Source organism: Schistocerca cancellata, chromosome 5, assembly GCF_023864275.1.
Source record: "Schistocerca cancellata isolate TAMUIC-IGC-003103 chromosome 5, iqSchCanc2.1, whole genome shotgun sequence".
NCBI classification, from domain to species: Eukaryota; Metazoa; Arthropoda; class Insecta; order Orthoptera; family Acrididae; genus Schistocerca; species Schistocerca cancellata.
This window is the reverse complement of record NC_064630.1, coordinates 95,714,815-95,738,901: the sequence shown is the minus strand read 5'-3', so window position 1 is coordinate 95,738,901 and position 24,087 is coordinate 95,714,815. Positions and strand designations below refer to the sequence as shown.

The following is a 24,087-nucleotide window of genomic DNA, read 5'->3' as shown; positions in this document are numbered from 1 at the left end:
TGGCATGAGAAATTGACTTTCAATTACACTGAAGAGCCAGAGAAACTGGTACATCTGCCTAACATCTTGTAGAGCCCCTGCGAGCATGCAGAAGTGCCATAACACGATGTGGAATGGACTCGACTAATATCAGAGGTAGTGCTGGAGGGAACTGACACCATGAAATCTGCACACTGTCCACATATAGTACGAGGGAGTGGAGATCTCTTGTGAACAGTATGTTGCAAGGCATCACAGATATGCTCAAAGATGTTCATGTCTGGAGAGTTTGGTGGCCAGCGGAAGTGTTTAAACTCTGAAGAGTGTTCCTGAAACTACTCTGTAGTAATTCGGGATGTGTGGGGTGTCACATTGTCCTGCTGGAATTGCCCAAGTCCGTCGGAATGCACAATGGACATGAATGGATGCAGGTGATCAGACAGGATGCTTACATATCTGTCACCTGTCAGAGTCATATCTAGACATATCAGGGGTCCCATATCACACCATCTGCGCACCATTACATAGCCTTCACCAGCTTGAACAGTCCCCTGCTGACATGCAGGGTCCACAGATTCATGAATTAGTCTCCATACCTGTACACGTCCATCAGTTCAATACAATTTAAACCAGACTCATCTGACCAGGCAACATGTTTACAGTCATCAATAGTCTAATGTTGGTGTTGACGGGCCTAAGCGGGCGTAAAGTTTTGTGTCGTGCAGTCATCAGGGGTACATGAGTGGACCTTCGGCTCCGAAAGCCCGTATTGATAATGTTACATTGAATGTTCCACATGCTGACACTTGTTGATGGCCTAGGATTGAAATGTGCAGCATTATGCAGAAGGGTTGCACTTCTGTCACGTTGAACTACTCTCAGCTGTCATTGGTCCCTTTGCTGCAAGATCTTTTTCCGGCCACAGCAATGTCAGAGCTTTGATGTTTTACTGTATTCCTGATATTCATGGTACGATCTTGAAATGGTCGCACAGGAAAAGCCCCACTTCATTGCTACCTCAGAGATGCTGTGTCCCATTGCTCATGTGCTTACTATAACACCACGTTCAAACTCGTTTAAATAGTGATAACCTACCATTGTAGTAGCTGTAGCTGATCTAACAACTGCACCAGATACTTGTCGTATAAAGGCATGCCGACCACAGTGCCGTATTCTTCCTGTTTACATATCTCTGCATTTGAATATGCATGCCTGTGCCAGTTTCTTTGGTGCTTCAGTGTAGAAGCTATATTCAGACATAATTGTTGTAAGGAGTGTGACTAAATATAAGTTAATGTTTATTTGACACTACAACAGTGAAACCTTAGTCACAGTACATAATGTTTTTTCCTTAAAAAAGAGGGGTTACATTAACGATTTCAGCTAACTACTTCATCATTTTCAAATGTAAAACATCAGTTGGAGAATATATAATGGGATTTACGACCATACATCTGACAGCAAATACAAGAAATAACGAGACCCCCACTGAGGCAATGGTGGCACAACCAAGTCACTACAAGTTATGCCCATGCTTGCCCAACTGTCCATTCCGTTTCCTAATGTAGCATCGATAAAAACTAACCAGGGTAAAAATTGCCAAGGATTCTTGCAATGTGTCCTACTGTGACACAACAATTGTATGGCTGATACAGATTCATAAGCCATATGATCTTTGTGTCACAGCAGGACACACTGCAAGAATACTTGGCAATTTTTTTTACCCTGGTGTCACTTTTATCTGTTCTACATTACGTCATGTACTAAATGGTTGGGCAAGTATGGCATAACTTGTAGTGTCTTGGTTGTGCCACCATTGCTCGGTTGTCTGGTTTCATTATGTCTTGTAATTGTTGTCAGATGTATGGTCATAATCCCCATTATACATTCTCTAACTGATGTTTTACATTTGAAAATGATGGCATAGTTCACTGAAACTGGTAATGTAACCCTTTTTTTTAAAAATACTGTGACAATGGTTTAACTGTTGTAGTGTAAAATAATCATTTAAATTCATGTAGAAAACATTAAAAAACTGAGAGATACCGTGTAGAAATTACCAGTAGAGACAGAAAACAAACAAAATTATCAAAGAACAAGAAAATGATCAAGGAACAGACTATTGTGAGAGACATAATAATTATTGTAATGAAAATTAAATAACATTGGGTAGGACATGTAGCCAGGTGAGTAAATGGTAGATAAATGTAGGAAGTTCTTTGCTTGATTCCAGGGGACAGGAAAAGAAAAAGATGGTGGTGTAATGATATGTGACATTAGAAAGCATGCAAGAGAAACATGGCTGGAGCCTAATGTTTGGATAATACGAGAAAAGGAATTTATCTAATATGGAAGTGGACCAACTGATCATGATAATGAAGACCATCCCATTTTCAGAGCTTGGTTTCTAATGGTCCAGCAACATACTAAAAAAGAAGTTTCGTGATCATACTATTGTAATAGGGGGAGACTTCAATCTACCAGGTATAGAATGGGATAGTCACACAATCAGAACTGGAGCCAGGGACAGAGACTCTTGTGACATTATCCTGACTGCCTTGTCCGAGAATTACTTCGAGCAGATAGTTAGAGAACCAACTCGTGAAGCTAACGTTTTAGACCTCATAGCAACAAATAGACCGGAACTTTTCGACTCCGTGAATGTAGAAGAGGGTATCAGTGATCATAAGTCAGTGGTTGCATCAATGACTACAAGTGTAATAAGAAATGCCAAGAAAGGAAGGAAAATATATTTGCTTAACAAGAGTGATAGGGCACAAATCGCAGAATATCTGAGTGACCACCATCAAACGTTCATTTCTGAGGAAGAGGATGTGGAACAAAAATGGAAAAAATTCAGAAACATCGTCCAGTACGCCTTAGATAAGTTCGTACCGACTAAGGTCCAAAGCGAGGGGAAAGATCCACCGTGGTATAACAATCATGTACGAAAGGTACTACGGAAACAAAGAAAGCTTCATCATAGGTTTAAGAGTAGTCGAATCATAGCTGATAAGGAAAAGCTGAACGAAGCGAAAAAGAGCGTAAAGAGAGCAATGAGAGAAGCATTCAACGAATTCGAACATAAAACATTGGCAAACAATCTAAACAAGAACCCTAAAAAGTTTTGGTCATATGTAAAATCGGTAAGCGGATCTAAATCCCCTATTCAGCCGCTCGTTGACCACGATGGCACCGAAACAGAGGACGACCGAAGAAAGGCAGAAATACTGAATTCAGTGTTCCGAAACTGTTTCACTGCGGAAAATCGTAACACGGTCCCTGACTTCAGCCGTCGCACGGACGCCAAAATGGAAAATATTGAAATAAACGATATCGGAATTGAAAAACAACTGCTATCACTTAGTAGCGGAAAAGCATCCGGACCAGACGAGATACCCTTAAGATTCTACAGTGATTATGCTAAAGAACTTGCCCCCTTTCTATCAGCAATTTATCGTAGATCGCTGGAAGAACGTAAAGTACCTAGCGACTGGAAGAAAGCGCAGGTCGTTCCCATTTTCAAGAAGGGTCATAAATCAGATGCGAATAATTATAGGCCTATTTCGCTTACGTCAATCTGTTGTAGAATAATGGAACATGTTTTGTGTTATCGTATTATGACGTTCTTAGATAATACAAATCTCCTTCATCATAACCAACATGGATTCCGCAAACAGAGATCATGTGAAACTCAGCTCGCCCTATTTGCCCAAGAAATTCACAGTGCCGTAGACACTGGCGAGCAGATTGATGCCGTATTCCTGGACTTCAGGAAGGCATTTGATACGGTTCCGCACTTACGTTTAGTGAAAAAAATACGAGCTTACGGAATATCGGACCAGGTTTGTGATTGGATTCAGGATTTCCTAGAAGAAAGAACACAACATGTCATTCTTAACGGTTAAAATCTGCAGATGTAGAGGTAATTTCGGGAGTACCGCAAGGAAGCGTGATAGGACCTTTATTGTTTACAATATACATAAATGACTTAGTTGACAACATTGGTAGCTCCGTGAGGCTATTTGCAGATGACACGGTTGTCTACAAGACAGTAGCAACATCAGAAGACTCGTACGTACTCCAGGAAGACCTGCAGAGGATTAATGCATGGTGCGACAGCTGGCAGCTTTCCCTAAACGTAGATAAATGTAATATAATGCGCATACATAGGGGCAGAAATCCATTCCAGTATGATTATGCCATAGGTGGTAAACCATTGGAAGCGGTAACGACCGTAAAATACTTAGGAGTTACTATCCAGAGCGATCTGAAGTGGAATGATCACATAAAACAAATAGTGGGAAAAGCAGGCGCCAGGTTGAGATTCGTAGGAAGAATTCTAAGAAAATGTGACTCATCGACGAAAGAAGTAGCTTACAAAACGCTTGTTCGTCCGATTCTTGAGTATTGCTCATCAGTATGGGACCCTTACCAGGTTGGATTAATAGAAGAGATAGACATGATCCAGCGAAAAGCAGCGCGATTCGTCATGGGGACATTTAGTCAGCGCGAGAGCGTTACGGAGATGCTGAACAAGCTCCAGTGGCGGACACTTCAAGAAAGGCGTTACGCAATACGGAGAGGTTTATTATCGAAATTACGAGAGAGCACATTCCGGGAAGAGATGGGCAACATATTACTACCGCCCACATATATCTCGCGTAATGATCACAACGAAAAGATCCGAGAAATTAGAGCAAATACGGAGACTTACAAGCAGTCGTTCTTCCCACGCACAATTCGTGAATGGAACAGGGAAGGGGGGATCAGATAGTGGTACAATAAGTACCCTCCGCCACACACCGTAAGGTGGCTCGCGGAGTATAGATGTAAATGTAAATGTAAATGTAAAATTGTCTTTTGATTTGTGTTCCCCTTGCAGTTTTCTGAATATGTTCTGAGCCTTTACTGTATCTGCTAGTGTTGTGATTTAAAGCTGATTTACTGTCATTTCTGACCTGGTAGGCATCCAAAAAGCACAAATTGTCAGTGCCAACTTAATATGTGACAGCAGTTGCTAATTTATCAGGGGTACATAGCTTTTTCTCATTTTTTGAGGGGGGGGGGGGGGGAAATTCATTGTAAATACAACAGTGGAAGAAGCAGTAAATCAACTGATAAAGACAAAACGGCATCTGATAAGAAAACGCTGTCGTAAAAGTGACTCCTGAGGTTAGTGTGTGTGTGTGTAGAAGATGTAGTTGAAATGGAATTTTATAATAGAAACTGCATAATCAAAACATTTGTGGTGGAGTTGATATCACCAAAAATATTGTAATAGACCTAGAAGCTCACTTGCAGCAGTTGTGATATTACTGATATTCGAGAAAGTTCTGGACAGTAGAGCTTCGTGGCAATACCCAGGGATTCCCTAGTAGACTGCCAGCACTTTTAGCTAGTGGAGAGAGACAGTAGGTGGCAGGTGGTCAGGTGTGATGGTAAGATTGCAGCTTCATTTAGGGCGCTCCTTCCGCCCCCCCCCCCCCCCCAATCCCCCTCCATACATTTGCTAAATAACAATATGTTAGAAAAAAATGAGTTATTGCATATTTTGTTCTGCACAAAAGTAGATTTCATCTGTCTTGAAGCATTTCAGTGTGGCACTTAAGATGGGCACAATGAAAAGACTGTATTACACATTAAGCTTTCAGTCACAGCCTTCATCAGAAAAGAAAATCACATGCATTCACACATACACAGGCCAGAGCAGAGATAGCAGTTGTGTGTGTGTGTGTGTGTGTGTGTGTGTGTGTGTTTCCTGATGAAGGCTTTGGCTGAAAATGTGTAACAGTCTGTCTTCTGTACTTTCCATTGATTGAAATATTCTAAAGAGGTAGCTAAATTAACGTATCCCTCGAGATCATTGTTATAATATATTACTGTGCGTTTAGAATGTGTGTTTCGAATGCATTTGTGTGTGTGTGTGTGTGTGTGTGTGTGAGAGAGAGAGAGAGAGAGAGAGAGAGAGACTTTATTTATATTGTGTCTGATTTATTGTTACAGCTCACGTCACTCGTAACTGGACTGATGGCAAAATTATGGTGCCAGAAGCCTGATCCAACATTTCTTCTAGTTCTCACTACACTCGGGCCGTTGGTATCATTTGAAGGCCTGCTCAGCTACTATGGTGATGAAATAGACATGTGGGGTGACATGACAGTGGCTGTGGAAGACCTTGTGACTGTGAAATTTACACTGACACGTTCTCCCAATAACTGTCGGTTAGTAATTACTTTATTCTCATTCAATTGTTTTCCCAAACACACTTTTGTGCGTGTGTGTGTGTGTGTGTTGGACACCAACCACTTCTGCTCCTTTAAAATCTGTGCCTGTCCCACTCCAAATCACACACCTTGAGTGTTACAATTGACGCCACCTCCCTCTGTACCGACATCCCACATGTACAGGGTTTGCATGGATCGCTGAGAGTAGACTGTCCTGGGATCTGTAAGCCTTCAGCCCTTGGTTTGACGTAGATACCATGATGACATCTTTGTCATATGGACTCTTGGTGAGGCTGACCTGTTGAAATTTTTGGAACCTCTTCTCCCACATGGTCCTATTCTGAATCCCAAGCCACTTCCATTGATGCTGATCTCATCCTCATCCTCATTGAGAGTCTGCTACACACTTCTGTTCACATTAAACGTACTAACAAACAACTCATTTTCCTACCGTATGTCAATAAGTCTTGCCCTATGCGCCCTCCTACCACCACCTATATCACCCCTATAACTTCCAAAATAAACTATCAAAGGGAGAGCCACCTGTGAAATGACACAAGTCATGTACCAGCTGTTACATGAACACTGTTCAGCCTTCTGTATATGTATGACTACCACAAAGTTAATAGTTAGGATGATTGGGCAAAGACAGAGGGTATATACTGACAGCACACAGTATCCTTCAGTCGTGATGTTGGTGCTTGTTTCGCGACAAGTGCCATCTGGTTTCGTCTTCCAGACACCAGTTTCTCAGAACTCTGCAGATGAGAACTGGGATTACAACATTTCCTTGGTTCTCACCATCCATTTCACCATAATTTATGTTAATTATTTTCTCTAATTTCCTTGGTCTCAGCATTTCTTCTCAGTAACTATTCCTAGTTCTCTATGTCTTTTATTTTATGACCTATCTGTTTTCACCCCACCTCTACCACACTTAATGCACTTCGCTTTCCACGGTTATTAACTCTTACATGATGTTTTGTGATCTCTGTAATGTTTATTACCTTATCTTCCACCTTTAAGCTCCAGGGTTTCAAATCTTGTACAGTGCAGCTCCCAACAATCATTCTTTCCCTCTCAACCCATTCACCAAGTCTCCTCTGACCTGGGATTCTGGGTGACTTTTGTGAACCCTCCATATTTCCTAAACCTCACCAGTCTTTTACTTAATCCCTCTTCCTTCCCCAGCAACCTTTCTGCCAGAAGAAGGGTCGCACATTTCTTTAACCTTTATGTAGGGTGTCAGAAAAAGTCTGAAAAGCATATAAAGGTGTTGCAGGGGAGGTTGTGCTGAGAAATGATTGGTAAGAAAAAAATTTGACACTTTGTGCCACTTACGAGTTGTTTAGCATTGAAGTTAGCCAGTCAGGTCTTTTTGTGTGCAAATTCAAGCAGCACTGCCAGAGACAATGTCACCAAATTTGTTCTTTGTTCGATTTCCTCAAACTAAACCAACATAGCTTTTGCTCATCTAGCTTAAATTTATCACTTCTGAAAAAAGGCCCATTTTAACTATAGCCCGTATCATATAGGATGGCGCTTCCGTGCATAGAGGCAAAGTGGTAAGAAAGCGTGGGGGGATGAGAACTGGGCATGTGCAGCAGCAGAGAGCGGGCAAATAAACTACATTGTTTCAGACAACAGTCAGGCTCATTTGTGTACGGTACATCATGTTATACGTTCAAATGTATGAGGGGAATTGTAAATATTAAAGACAATTTCGATCAGTCATCATGGGAGAAATATTAATTCATATCTTGGTGATGTTGCGTCCATTGCTCCACAGATTTACTCTGTGTGACGTTGGCAGGTGAGAATAGCTAACACAGCTTTGTGAAGATATGAAGTACAATTTTTCTTAAAATGGCAGTTGTCTAACGAAAAGATCATTGGAACTGCTTGCAATAATTATCATTTATTGCGATCTGAAGTGTATTATAAGTAAAAATTCAATACACAACAAAATTTAACTTAAAGTACAAACTGAAGTAATTATATTTGCTTGGCAAGTGCTTCTACTCAATAGAATTTTTAAAAATGTGTGTAATGTGTATATCTCTATGTGTGTGTGTGTGTGTGTGTGTGTGTGTGTGTGTGTGTGTGTGTGTGGCTGTATTCAGTCACTGCGCGTAAAAAAGCATTAGTGGTAGAAAAGACTAATGTAAAAGTCAGTAAGTTGTCGTATTGTTCGCTGTTAACAGGCCCTGTGAGTGTAAACTAACTCACTCAAAATTACAGTGAGAGAAGTTTAAAACCCATTGAACAAGCAAACAATTAACCTATGAATAATTCCAGGGAATGCTGACCGATAACATTGGAAACCACCGATACGTCAACTTCACTTATAATGTCATTGCAGTTCATGCCTTGAAAATTATAGGGGTTTACACAAGGAAATATCGGACTTTTGATGAATTTATCCAGCTGCCTTCTCGCATGTTATTAGAGCAAGCAACGTAGTGACAGAAGCTTAATTTCTCCTTGGGTAATATGTTGAACGTCATAGTCTGCATTATTCAAATGATACAAAGTCCTAATCAAAAAGGCTAGGAAGTTCTCATTGTTGTGTATGCAACTGATATGTTGACAAACACATTTTTTAAACTACAGGTCTTTAAAACTAAGAAATATTATTACTTTGTTCCAAAGTCTATATCATAATACCATCATCATTTCTATTTGAGTATGTTTCTGAACAATCTGATTGTAAATGATAGCTTCAAGGCTTGTATCCATCCTCTTTCTGTAGCTTTTCAGCATGCAACACAGACTGTGCCCGTGCTACAGGTGGGATGTTGTCTATTGCCTAATGCACAAGTGATTCGCTGTATGTCATCTTGAATGTTTTGTTTTTTCTTCCATGTAGCGTTAACCTTTTGCCCAAATTAATTCCATGGGGCTACACTGACAGTGACACGTGGCTAATCACAAAACTGTGTGACCCCATTCACATGCAAGGAAGTCAAGTTTGTACTTTCTGTCATGTGACTAGTATAAATTAATGAGCTATAGGAGATCGACACAAGTCTGGTTTATACTGTGCTTAATAGTTTCATGTGTAAGCCAGGTATAAATATCCACTTTTCTGGAGTTTGTACTTGTTGTTTTCTCTGTAACAGTTGCATTATAATTGGCAAAGACCAACTTCGAAACAAGGCATGACAAAATTTGTCGATCATGTCACGAAACTGACAGTGTTCATTTGCGAGTGGTAGTCACTGCTGTTTTTCTTACATGTAAATACAAGTTTATTCTCAGAAACAAAACCAGAAGAAGAGTCAGCACTGCAGAATAATTATCCAAGAACCTATTCCTATGAGAATTTTAAAACAGCCAGTACCATCACTCATTTTCCAGCAGATCTTCCTGGAATGATTCTAATTGGCTCATGTTTCTTAAAAGTAATACACTGTTGAACTACCTCCTCTTATATCATGAATCTTTATATGGGATTAGCTCCTGCTGCATCTATGTCACTTCATTGAACTGAAAACTTTCTTCTTAATGTATCTGGAACCAACATCTTTCAAAATTCTTTACATTGACGAAGTGCTTATCCTTTGAGCCAATTTTCTCTTGCATAACTGTAACACATATTTGTGGATGTCGTGCATTCATCATTCACATGGAGCCCTTTAAAACATCATTGTTAAAGCCATCCATTTGTGTTACAGGTTTGTTGCGATTTCAGTGCTTTCCAGGCGACAAAAAACCATCTTTTTCTCTGGTTTCTACAGCTCTGACTCTTTCATTTACAATTCTCTTTACAGTTCTTGAGTCTTCAAATGTCAACAGTAGGAGGCCCGCTTTCAAATTCATGTTTAAAGAAGTTATAAATGTAGTAAGTAATTCACCTCTCCTGTTTGTGAAGCACTTCACATTTAATGCCATCACCTGACTTTTTTTTTTTTATCACACTTGAAACATTTACAGATACACATTCACTGCTATACTGCTGTAAGGAAAAAAAAGAAAACAAAAACAAACTGAAAGTTGAATAAATAACTCAGCTGCCATGAAGTATGGCAACAGTGCAGCAAGTACGAGCGAGATTCTTGTTGTCTAGCTGTAACTCGCTGCTAGCCACTCGGAAAGAGAATGCACATTATTGGCTACCAGTAGCTAGTGGAGGGGGATGCGCAGAACGGCTGAAAATTGGGTCGCCATCCTACATGACGTGGACTTAAGTAATGACCATTTGAACAAATGGTAATTCCCTGACCCACAGCTGTTTGTGCATTACTGCATTCTAGCTTGTGCAAGCATTTGAATTTGAGTGTGCAGTGACAGGATCAGATAACTTCAGTGCTAAGTAACCCAAAAATGGCACAATGTATTGAATTTTTTTCATAACAGTTTCTCAACACAACCTCCCATGCCACAAACACCCTGACAAGCATTTCAGACCGTTTAGGGCCACTCTCTGTATGTTTCCTCATACAACCCTATGGTGGGTTGATTTTTTAATCTATACAGTTACATGTATGATTTGCAGAAGCCAACGAATCTAGATTTTGTTACAACTGCAGAAACTACGGGGAGGGGGGGAACAGAAGTATGGAAACACCAAAAATGCAATACATTACCATGCCTAATATGGTGTACAAAAACTGTTGGCATTCAAAACAGCTTCCTGTGGGTAAATACAGATGCTGTGTGGTTTTCAAGGGGATGTTAAACCATCATTCCTGCAAAATAATGGCAAGTTAAGTTAACTATGATCAAGGTAGAGAGTGATCACTTATCCTTCCCTCCAAAGTAGACCACAAAGGCTTAATAATATTGAGATCTGATGATTGTGGTGGCCATGGGAGATGGAACACTCTATCCTCATGCTCACAAATGCAGTCGTGGACAATGTGATGAGTGTGAACAGGAGCGCTGTTGTCCTGGAACACAGCATCACCATTGGGGAAAAAAATGATACCAAGGGATGAACGTGATCAGCCACAATGGTCAGAAAATGCTTGACAGTAATGCAACCTTGCAGAGTAATCATGGGCCCATGGAATTGAGGCGCCCATACTCGGCTGCTCCAGCTCTTAGGGAAAGGGGAAAATATAGTGTAGCTAGGTGGTTTTCTTTCAAGAAAATGATCTAAAAGTCAGTATTATGCAGTCTGAACTGCAAATTTTTTATGGCACTTACAAATCACTGTGTGTCCAACAAAATATTGAAAATACTCCATACTTCCATGGGTTAGCCCCCCCCCCCCCCCTCCCCCGCGGCTAGGTCATAAAATGGAAACAGTAACTTGGCAGAACACCTGGAAGCTCACTGTTAGTCAGTTGCACTGAGAAAACATGAGAGACCACAGAGCTCTTTGCGGTGTGGGGGAGTAGCCATGTATGTGAAAACGGCATCGCATTTGAGTCAATTGATGTTTCAAAGTACTGCACTGAAAAGGTGTTTGAGTGTTGTGCAGGTGTGGTTAAATTTAACAGAGCTAAACTTGTAACTGTTGTTATTTATACACTCCTGGAAATGGAAAAAAGAACACATTGACACCGGTGTGTCAGACCCACCATACTTGCTCCGGACACTGCGAGAGGGCTGTACAAGCAATGATCACACGCACGGCACAGCGGACACACCAGGAACCGCGGTGTTGGCCGTCGAATGGCGCTAGCTGTGCAGCATTTGTGCACCGCCGCCGTCAGTGTCAGCCAGTTTGCCGTGGCATACGGAGCTCCATCGCAGTCTTTAACACTGGTAGCATGCCGCGACAGTGTGGACGTGAACCGTATGTGCAGTTGACGGACTTTGAGCGAGGGCGTATTGTGGGCATGCGGGAGGCCGGGTGGACGTACCGCCGAATTGCTCAACACGTGGGGCGTGAGGTCTCCACAGTACATTGATGTTGTCGCCAGTGGTCGGCGGAAGGTGCACGTGCCCGTCGACCTGGGACCGGACCGCAGCGACGCACGGATGCACGCCAAGACCGTAGGATCCTACGCAGTGCCGTAGGGGACCGCACCGCCACTTCCCAGCAAATTAGGGACACTGTTGCTCCTGGGGTATCGGCGAGGACCATTCGCAACCGTCTCCATGAAGCTGGGCTACGGTCCCGCACACCATTAGGCCGTCTTCCGCTCACGCCCCAACATCGTGCAGCCCGCCTCCAGTGGTGTCGCGACAGGTGTGAATGAATGGAGGGACGAATGGAGACGTGTCGTCTTCAGCGATGAGAATCGCTTCTGCCTTGGTGCCAATGATGGTCGTATGCGTGTTTGGCCCCGTGCATGTGAGCGCCACAATCAGGACTGCATACGACCGAGGCACACAGGGCCAACACCCGGTATCATGGTGTGGGGAGCGATCTCCTACACTGGCCGTACACCACTGGTGATCGTCGAGGGGACACTGAATAGTGCACGGTACATCCAAACCGTCATCGAACCCATCGTTCTACCATTCCTAGACCGGCAAGGGAACTTGCTGTTCCAACAGGACAACGCACGTCCGCATGTATCCCGTGCCACCCAACGTGCTCTAGAAGGTGTAAGTCAACTACCCTGGCCAGCAAGATCTCCGGATCGGTCCCCCATTGAGCATGTTTGGGACTGGATGAAGCGTCGTCTCACGCGGTCTGCACGTCCAGCACGAACGCTGGTCCAACTGAGGCGCCAGGTGGAAATGGCATGGCAAGCCGTTCCACAGGACTACATCCAGCATCTCTACGATCATCTCCATGGGAGAATAGCAGCCTGCATTGCTGCGAAAGGTGGATATACACTGTACTAGTGCCGACATTGTGCATGCTCTGTTGCCTGTGTCTATGTGCCTGTGGTTCTGTCAGTGTGATCATGTGATGTATCTGACCCCAGGAATGTGTCAATAAAGTTTCCCCTTCCTGGGACAATAAATTCACGGTGTTCTTATTTCAATTTCCAGGAGTGTAGATCCCCAGACTCCGATTTCACAACATTTTTGCTAAAGCTAGAGGAGGTTCTTGGTTCACTTTATAGGAAATACAAAAAGTTAGTTATATGTGGTGACTTCAGTATTAATTGTATAAGTGATTGTGCAAGGAAGTCAATGGTGGTAGACCTCTTTAATTCATATAATCTTATGCAAACCGTATTCTTTCCAACGAGAGTGCAAGGGAACAGTAGAACAACCATAGACAACTTTTTTGTTCATTCCTCATTACTAGAAGGGCATTCTGTTAGCAAAAAGGTGAATGGCCATTCAGATCATGATGCGCAAATTTTAACTTTAAAAGATTTTTATGCTGCAACACGTGTTAAATATAGTCATCAGCTGTTCAGGAAAGCTGATCCAGTTGCTGTAGAGACCTTTGTAAACCTTATAAAGGAACAAGAGTGGCAAGATGTTTATAGCGCTGATACAGTAGATGATAAATATAATGCTTTTCTCAAGACTTTTCTCATGCTATTTGAAAGTTGCTTTCCGTTAGAACATTTAAAACAGGGTACTAGCACAAACAGGCAGCCTGGGTGGCTGACTAGAGGGATAAGAATATCTTGTAGAACAAAGTGGCAATTATATCAAAACGTTAGAAACAGTCAACATCTAAATGCAGCAGCCCATTACAAACAGTATTGTAAGGTGCTTAAAAATGTTATTAGGAAGGCAAAAAGTATGTGGTATGCAGATAGAATAGCTAAGTCTCAGGATAAAATTAAAACCATATGGTCAGTCGTAAAGGAAGTTGCTGGTCTGCAGAGACAGGTCGAGGATATAGAATCAGTGCATAGTGGGAATGTCCGTGTTGCTGATAAGTAGCATATATGTACAGTATTTAATAATCACTTTCTGAATATAGCAGGTGAACTAAATAGAAACCTAGTCCCAACAGGGAATCATATAGCGCTCTTAGAAAAAAGTGTTCCGAGACTGTTACCTGAAATGCTCCTCCATGATACTGACAAGAGGGAGATTGAGTTAATAATCAAATCACTAAAGACCAAGAACTCTCATGGATATGACGGGGTATCTAGCAGAATACTGAAGTATTGTTCTATGTATGTTAGCCCAGTTTTCAGCCATATCTGTAACTTTTCCTTTAGGAGTGGTCGGTTTCCTGACCGATTAAAGTACTCGGTAGTGAAGCCACTTTATAAAAAGGGAGACATTGATAATTTTGACAATTTTAGACCTATTTCTATGCCATCGGTGTTTGCTAAAGTTATCGAGAAGGTTGTATATACAAGGTTACTGGAGCATTTAAATTCACATAATTTGCTGCCAAATGTTCAGTTTGGTTTTAGAAATGGTTTAACAACTGAAAATGCTATATTCTCTTTTCTCTGTGAGGTTTTGGACAGATTAAATAAAAGGTTGCGTACACTAGGTGTTTTCTTTGATTTAACGAAGGCTTTTGACTGTGTTGACCACAAAATATTACTGCAGAAGTTGGAACATTATGGAGTAAGGGGAGTAGCTTACAATTGGTTCGCCTCTTACTTTAAGAGCAGAAAGCAGAGGGTAATTCTCGGCAATATTGAGAGTGGTAGTGATGTTCAGTCCCAATGGGGCACTGTTAAGTGGGGCGTTCCCCAAGGGTCGGTGCTGGGGCCACTGCTGTTTCTTATTTATATAAATGATATGCCTTCTAGTATTACAGGTGATTCAAAAATATTTCTGTTTGCTGATGACACCAGCTTGATAGTGAAGGATCTTGTGTGTAATATTGAAACAGTAACAAATAATGTAGTTCATGAAATAAGTTTGTGGCTTGTGGAAAATAATTTGATGCTAAATCACAGTAAGACTCAGTTTTTACAGTTTCTAACTCACAATTCAACAAGAACCGATATTTTGATCAGACAGAATGGGCATATTATAAACGAGACGGAACAGTTCAAATTCCTAGGCGTTCGGATAGGTAGTAAGCTGTTGTGGAAAGTCCATGTCCAGGATCTTGTTCAGAAGCTAAATGCTGCTTTATTTACCATTAGAACAGTATCTGAAATAAGTGACACTTCAACACGAAAAGTAGTCTACTTCGCATATTTTCATACGCTTATGTCGTATGGTATTATTTTTTGGGGTAATTCTTCTGATTCAAAAAGAGTATTTTTGGCTGAAAAACGGGCTGTTCGAGCTATATGTGGTGTAAGTTCGAGAACCTCTTGTCGACCCCTATTCAAAAATCTGGGAATTCTGACATTGCCCTCACAGTATATATTTTCTTTAATGTCGTTTGTTGTTAGCAATATTAGCCTATTCCCAAGAGTTAGCAGCTTTCACTCAGTTAATACTAGGCAGAAATCAAATCTGCATGTAGAATGCACTTCCTTGACTCTTGTGCAGAAAGGAGTGCAGTATTCTGCTGCATCCATTTTCAATAAGCTACCACAAGAACTCAAAAATCTTAGCAGTAGCCCAAACTCTTTTAAGTCCAAACTGAAGAGTTTCCTCATGGCTCACTCCTATTCTGTCGAGGAGCTCCTGGAAGAGCTAAAAAATTAAGCAAATTGCAGTGTTACATTGTTGATTGTCTTCATTTAAACTTACGACTTGTCACCTGAATATGTGTTTTTTTTATATATATATATATATATATATATATATATATATAAATTTCATTTTATCTGTTTCTAAGATCGTGTTATAATTTCATGTATTGACTTGTTCCATGACCATGGAGACTTCTCCTTAATTTGGTCCCATGGAACAATAAATAAATAAAACCACAGAGTAAAAGTTGTCTTTGTATCAAAAGGAAAATTCTCTTTAGAAAACCATAAAGTTATGAGTCAGAATTGCTGGCCGGTACTTTTCTCTTTTTTCACTGCTATCTTTCTGTTATTTTCTTTCCTCAATAATGAAATATCCACTAACCCCACTATCTACGTGTGTAGTTTATTGGTCAGTGCCCCCTGACTGCTATGTGGAGAATCGGGGATCCTTTCACAGTACTGCCAAGGGGCGAGAGGACTGGGAAGGGGGTATGCTCAGTGTAGTGTGACCAGTTGAGAAGCAGTGGGCCTGAGGTTTGGATAACCAACAATGGCTGGGAGAGCAATTTGCTAACCCCATGGACCTCCATATTTCATCCAAACCATGCTGTAATGTAGAGGATGAAGTGGTGGCTGGGCAGAATCACATGCTTCTCGGACCCTGATCATGGAGTTACTTTGATAAATAAACTTTGTGATGTCTCTTGTACAGATACTTCATGAAAGTTGAAATTCATTCTGTCCCTTTTCAACAGTATTGTAGATCATCATAAATCTATTGTTTGTTACAGCAGTAACCAGGCAGAGGTGATAACTGAAATATGATTTGATATCCAGTTGTAATCATAAAACGGGAGATGCGAGAGTAATAATACCCTGTTTTCTTCACTTACCTGTCACCTTATGCTCAACGTGCAGCAGGATATAAATTTTAATTATACATGGCATTATGCTGGGCGTTAGGGATTTGATCTTTGAAATGTATTACCAAACAATCCCAACAGGCCACAAATTTTAAAATGTGTTGGAACTTTTATCTTAGTTACACATTTGTATCTGTAATAATTTTATTCTTTCAGTGATACTTTGGTCTTACAGGAATTAGGCTATGGTCCAAAGCATATTTCCCTGCCTAATGTCCATAAAACAAAAACCATTGACAGAAGTACCATACAGGAAAGCCTGCATTGTATGATCACTTTCATTGTTTTTTATGTTCACCATATCATTCAGTTTAAACTAAGCTAGAAAGTTACGCTTACTTTTATAAAATAAGTGATCACTTAAAATAATATAGTTATTTTTTGGAGATGTGGGTACTTATTAAACAATTTGTCATATAACGTTTGTAGAAAATGTGTGCACCACATTGATTCAAGTACTTCCTTTAAAAGGAAGAATAATGAAAACTACAGTTATTTAATTACCAGTCAGTAAGTTCAAACCAAAGTATACTGCTTGACACGACAGAATTTTTAAGGTTTCTTGTTGTGGATAAGTAAAGTAACATGTGTGAGACCATTTCGCAATGAGGATTATTACTGTGTTCAGATCAGGTAGCCAGCAGCAAGAAGCAGGACAGCCACAGCTGCCAGCTCCCCGTGTGACAGGTTCCCGGACTGCTCTGACTGTGCTACTTCCTGTCCCCGATGCTGTCTATTCCATGCTACCACTGTCACACCCAGGGGCTGACACTGTTTCATTTAACATCACACCAGTTTATTTCAACATTGGAATTAATGAGATGGCAACTTTGGCTGAAAGCCTGGGCAGCACTCGGCCACAGGAGAAGAGCAATGTTGATAATTTTGACCGTTTAAATGAGTATTACCATCGTTTCCGCAAGTTAAATATACCAGCCGACATGGCAGGTCATAGAGGTAAGATTAGTATGAGGAATGCATGCTAGCTATAATTCTGTTATCCACTTATTCAAAACCAAATTAGTTTAGTAAACTACTTATATTCATTGTATTGTTGGCTGGCTATACAAAGAAGTAAACTTCCTGTCTAATGTCCCAGTTGCTGATTAGACATGAAAACGTAATAACTCTCTTTCTCTCTTCCTTGGGCTAATAACAATAAGGATAATATTCTGCAAAAATAGCTGTCTGACACATAGAAGGATACAGTTATTACATTCTTTTTTATTTCATGAGTGTTGGAAATTCGAGGATGGAATAAGAATAATATGAAAAGGAACACCTAGGTGTTGAGTTGCAGACAGGCAAAGTGAAAAAGACTGCTAAACACTTAAGATGTCAGACAAAAATCTTTCTTCCAAAATGGAAAATACTCATACAAACACAACTCAATCACTCATCAGGGAACTGAGGACCAGTGCCTAGAGACAGCAGTCATGTGCTTGTGTGTATGTTTTTTCTATGTCAGACGTTTTAGTCTGAAAGCTGAAATGTGTGGCAGTCTTTTTCATTGTGTGTGTTAGTGAGTCAACAGCCTCTACGTGGTAATGATTTTTACTTTTCATAATGTTGTTATAAATGAGAATAATGATTTAATGTATGTACTCACAACATTTGCAGCTGATCTTATTCATTTTCAGGCCAGTCTTGTGCTCCATTACAAATGAGTCTTGGAGATCTGGTAGAGAAACTTCGTCAAGCTGTTCATACGAGACAGAGCAAGAATGTTCAAGTCCTGCATTTATCATCTCACATCTGCCGAAGGATGAAAGGTAATGGCCATGTAAGAGATCATACGGTTGGTTGCCTCATATTGTATGTTCAGATACTCTAAGCAGACAGCAATACAAACCAGAAACAAAATGTCACTTAAATGATAGCTTTCGGAAGAGATGGTTTTTTCATCACACAACAGAAGAGAGGAAAGGTTTGGAGGAAACAGAACTGCTTGATAATGAATTAGGAAAGTCAACCGTTAACCTAGGTTGTGGAAAATACAGCAGGACAGTGCAAGAGGCAGTTTAAATTCTCGTTGTGCCTGTTCTTCATTTTATCATGTCTTTTCCAGGTTTTCTCCTGTTTTTCCTTCTATTCTTTATCTTTTTCATCTGCCTTGTAGACTGCCCTCTTTTCCATTTCTGTAGCTTTCAGACTTGCTTATTGTTAGTTCTACTCTTATCATGATTCATTTGATTCAAATTTGGGATTACTTTGCTTCGTTATCCTGGAATTGCCTTATTTCTCCATCCTGTCCTCTCTTTGTGATATGGAGGACAATCTATTTAGAAAGATTTTATGGTTTAAATAATGAAAAGTGGGCCAGTTACTTATTTTTTCATGCTTAGCACAATGTATTTGAGAATTTATTCTCATTTTTAATTGCGTTCGTTTATATAAATATTTTATGTTACATTTGCATGGAGACTATCTGTTTCTCTTGCACTGCGTCTTTTTTAGGTTATACTGCAATCAGAAAATCAGACAAAATAAATCTTGGAGTATTTTCTATATTCTAATGTTAGGGATAGTATTTTGTGATTTTTGAAATTTTCCCGGTGTAAAGAGTTTTTCATGAAGGTCTGGGACTGTAGCCAGATATTGTCGACTTCTTGCCGTAACATTTCAGCTGACAAACAGTCATCCACTTTAAGGTGAGTTTTTTACACTGCAGATTGCTAGTTCACCTCACTAATTTTATCCCAGAAATTGGCACAGACACATGTGCAAAGGCAGCTGCTCATGAGTGACCTCTGTTGAATTGGCATCACACATTCAGAAATCGGATAAGTTACATAGTAAGTGAGTGAGATTGTTAGTTTCATTCTGTTTTTTACTGAAATGCTGGAACAATGGCCTCACTCCAAAGTTTGCCAGAGTGACACATTTTATCAAGACCAGACAATCTTCAGAGTATGACTGCAAGTTAGCAATTATTGCGAGAAGATGCTTTTCGATGCTCCATTGTTAATTTAATAGATAAGGTTTTGGACAATGTGTTGCTGTCAGTGCACAGGAAAGGCAGGAACTTGCACCTACAACTACAACCTTGCCTTTAACTGATTTCATTAGTGTGGTGGAAGAAGCTGTTAGACCTCTTCCAGTGATGCTGCAGAATAAATAAGATGTGAAATATGTCTTGCCCTTACAAGTACCCCATCTTAGAACTGTAATGTTTCCTAGAAGAGTAATGTCTGCTCCATGGAAAGGATTACATCATGCAAACTGTGAGATGATTCTCACTTGATAGTCCTTCCTGCAGATAAGAGAAATGTCATTGTGCTGTTGCCACTTGAGATCTCTGACCAGAAGCTTCATAACTTGTTAAGTGAACCAGTGTACTGGAAGACTGATAAAGACCCTACAGGGTGAGTAGAAAGAAAAATGACAGTGTTGCTGAATTCTTCTTCCCTTCTGCAAGAAGTTGTGAAAGGCTTACGACCCCACAGCTCTGTTCCACCTCAGTAATGTGGTCTTCCAAAGATACACAAAGGAGGTCTTCTATTACATCCTATTGTGAACAATATCAGTGCTCCAACTTATGACTTAGCTGGACAAATTGCATATTTACTGAGATCTTTTGTGCTCACATCATGTTTGTACCTCCAGTGACTTTGTTAATAAACAAAGTCATTTTGACTCAGTGAGTCACACTTACTGGTACCTTTGATGTTGTCTCACTCTTCACTAGGATTCCTCATGTAGATTCACCGTCACTACCAGTAGTAAGTTCAAAACTGGTATAACAGCACTACTCCATATACCCTTTCCTCAACCTACTTTTTATTCAACATTTAACATTTTGAGCAAATTGATGAGGTAGGCATGGGTAGTCCTCTCTCCCCTCCAGTAGCAAATTTTTTTAAGACTGAGGAGAGGGCACGTGGTTTGATAGAACTTAAACCAAAAGTGTTCTCGTGGTGGATGATATGTTTGTAGTGAGGCCCCACAGCATCATGCTTTTTGCAGCGTCAGATGTCTATCGACAAGAATATCAAGTTTACAATGGAAGTGGAGAAGGGCAGTTGTTTATAATTTTTGGATGTTTTGGCCAGTCCAAAAATGGATGGATCATTAGGGCATTCCCTTCACCATATGCCTAAACGTATTGATCTGTATTTGCAGGCATTTAGCTGCCACCACCCATCACGAATTATGGGCATCCTTCAAACATTAGTGCACCAGACACATGCTGTGTCTGATTGAGGCAGAAGAAAGAAGATGGAACACCTATAGTCAATGTGAAAATATAATGGATATTCTCCACATTAGATTAGCACAGCTTTAAGCAAGAAGAAACATGATCACCCACAAGACCAAGAGGAGAAGGGCCGCTTCAGATTGAAATATGGCAAATGTTATCCCGGACGAGCCCCCAGTTGAAATATTGCAAAATGTTTTCCCGGACGAGACACAAGTTGAAAATATGCTCACTATTTTTTATTTACTTAAATTTGCCATATTTCGTGACAGTACCTTTTCCATTAGACGTTTACACGGCGATATAGTCTTGGCTTCAGTTGTCTAAGTATGATTCCACAATGCATCTTTGTTGGTTGCAGAATTGACGTGGTTCAACGTGTTTCTCTCATTTTGGTGTTTCAAATACAGTTTCTTCAAATGTAGTTTCTTCTTTTTTTTTTAGTTAATACAAAAATAATAGTAACATACTTGAAAATTATTTTTGACGGCGACCTTCACATTGTTCTTCCGACAACACCATGGTCAACACACACCAACAGTTAGCTGCCGACTAAGTACAGTCAAAGATGACTCCAACGTCAAAGATGTTTTACACCACACACAATCTTCCAATTGTAATCAGTCTATTTGCTATTCTTCGATACATATTCTAATAGTAATCAATATGCTTTTACTCTCAAAAACAGAAGTAAATTAACATATAATAAGACAAATTATAATAAATCCTGACAAAAATATAAGAAAACATTTACAATTCAGTATCGACAAATACGGTAAAGAAAATAACATCTCCCAGATCCATTACAAGATCCGGGGCATTCCTCCCTTACATTGGCAATATTTCATCAAAATTAGGCAGAACATTAAGGAAATGTCGTGTCAGAGTAGTCTTCCACCCAACTACAGATACCAGTGCTCTTCTTGGTTCGGCAAAGAATGATCTGGCATTGCGGAGGGCTGGAACCTACAGTATACCTTGCCAGTGCGGCAAAGCCTATATTGGTCAGATAGTGTGCACAGTGCATGAAAGATGTGTTGAACATGATTGTCACTCTTGCCTTTCGCAGCCCAGTAAGTCAGCCATAGCTAAGCATTTTATCTTTACATTCTCTGGATTATTCTGCCATGGAGATTTTGGCCTCAAAGAGATCCTTCTGGGATTCAATTAATAAGGAATTGGTGAGAATCCATTTATGGCAAGATCTTATTAATGATGACGATGGCTTTCAACTGGATAAGGCATGGGACTTGGTGATTACTGTATCTTCAGAAAGAAAACATTTTGTGAACAATGACACTGCTAGCAGGAGAAACGTTTGAAAAAATTAAATGATTTGTTATCTAGTTTGTCAGGACAATTTTTCTTCCTTGCCTTATGTGGTGTACAAAATTTCCAACTCTCACTAAATCCATTGTAAGTGATTTGTGGAAGTAGTGGAATATCTTAATATCTTCCAACAGTCAATAATGGTAAAGTAATTTTATAATTGACAACAGTGGAAAATTTAGGATGGAATAATGACAGTATTGTGAATCAGAACCAAAACAGAAAAGTTTCCTTATCCCTATCCAGAACCCAGTACTGTTCTTACGTTGTTGCCTAGCTCATGGAATCCCCACAAATGGCTGTACCATAAAATTACTCATCACCAGAAGCATCTCCTCCTTTCACAGTGTTCTCTGTCTGTTCAAATTCTGCCAGTCCATAGCCCTCAGCTACCAAGTCCTCCAAAACCATGTAAATCAGGCCCAAACCTCCTAGCAGTACGTCCTCTCCATCTGTAAAATCTCCTGCTGTGCCAATTCCTAATTCCTGTATCCCATCTCTCATACTGAAACTCTTGCCCTCCAGGAGCTAGAGCAGCAAGCACAGTGCTACCTCAAAAAACTCCAACTGGTTCACCACCTTGGACTACCACTATCTGTGACCTCTACAACAACCTCCAAATGTCTCCAGCATCCCCTGATAGCAACAAACCCAGCCTCTCTGACCTACTATTATACCACACCCTTAGAACCTCCTACTCGCCACCATACAGAACCCAATCCATAAACAGACCCAAAAACAGTAATAAATCTTCCTCCAAAAGCCTTAGACCGACTGGAGTATCAGACCTTACCAAAGGCCCTTCCCTTTTTTCCCCACTTACAAATTCAATCATTCTGAACCTGTTAAAGACCTCTTCATCATCCGGTTCCTACAATGGAAAACTTTTTGCCACCACCTCTACCAATTAAACTCAACCTAGAGCCAATATTGATCCATGACCTACTCAGTTCACTCCTCCATCCAGCTGTGATCACCCCCACCGCCATCCAAATCACTCCCTGTTAACTTTCCAGAATTTCTTAACCTCAAACCTTGCCTCACCATCATTTCCCATATCCCTTAACATGCAAACTAACCTTTCATTCACTGAAAGAACCACTATCCACCATCTCAAAACTGATCCCAACTTCATAATCCTACCTGCTGACAAAGGCTCCACCGCTGTTGTTTTAAACTGCAGATATTACCTGATGGAGGGGCTTGCCGGCTGTCAGATTCGTCCACCTACAACTAGCTACAGTGACCCCATTTCAGAAAGCCAACAGGATCTCCAGTCTCTCCTTAATAGGCCATTCCAGAATGCGTCCCCTAAGTCCCTCTCCCTCTTACCTATTACCACTTACCTCTACCTCTACCTCCACCTCTACCTCTACCTCTCCCCTCTTCACTCTCCTCTCCCCCTCCCCTCTTCACTCCCCCCTCCCCTCTTCACTCTCCCCTCCCCCCTCCCCTCTGCCTCTTTCCTCTCCCTCTCCAGCCCTTCCCCTCACTCCTACCACTCGCTACACTCCTACCTTCTGCATGCTTCCTAGTTCTTAAACCCAATCGATTACAATGCCCCATTGTGCCTGGCTACTGTGACCCCACTGAGAGAATCTCTACTCTGACCCACACCTTCAGCCTATTACCCTCCCCATTTGAGAGAATCTCTGCTCTGACCAACACCTAGCCTATTACCCTCCTATAAAAAAGACAGAAATCATTTCTTCCTCTGACTCTCTGGAGTTTCTATTCTTTTACCACACAACATCTTGCTTGTCACTACACCAACATCCGTAATGCCCATGATCATGCCATTATTGAGCACCAACTTTCCCAGTGCCTGACTCTCTTCAAACGTACAAGCTCCTTTCTGGTCATAATGACCAAATATATCCTCACTCACAATTACTTTCCATTTGCAGGGATGACGTACAAACAAATCCGTGGTAACCATCATATGCCAACTTACCCATAAGTCATCTTGAGGAATCCTTCCTAACCACCCAGAGTCCCAA

General features: G+C 40.8%; 1 protein-coding gene across 1 annotated transcript in view; it reads left to right on the top strand.

Moving 5' to 3' along the window:
• Window positions 1-24,087, top strand: part of LOC126188852 (inositol polyphosphate-4-phosphatase type I A) — a 260,606-nt gene that overhangs the window by 204,243 nt on the left and 32,276 nt on the right. The window contains exons 13-15 of the mRNA XM_049930493.1: window positions 5,986-6,203; window positions 17,189-17,517; window positions 18,201-18,332. Of these exons, the coding sequence (XP_049786450.1) occupies window positions 5,986-6,203; window positions 17,189-17,517; window positions 18,201-18,332 (679 nt within the window). The remainder of the gene's footprint in view (window positions 1-5,985; window positions 6,204-17,188; window positions 17,518-18,200; window positions 18,333-24,087) is intronic.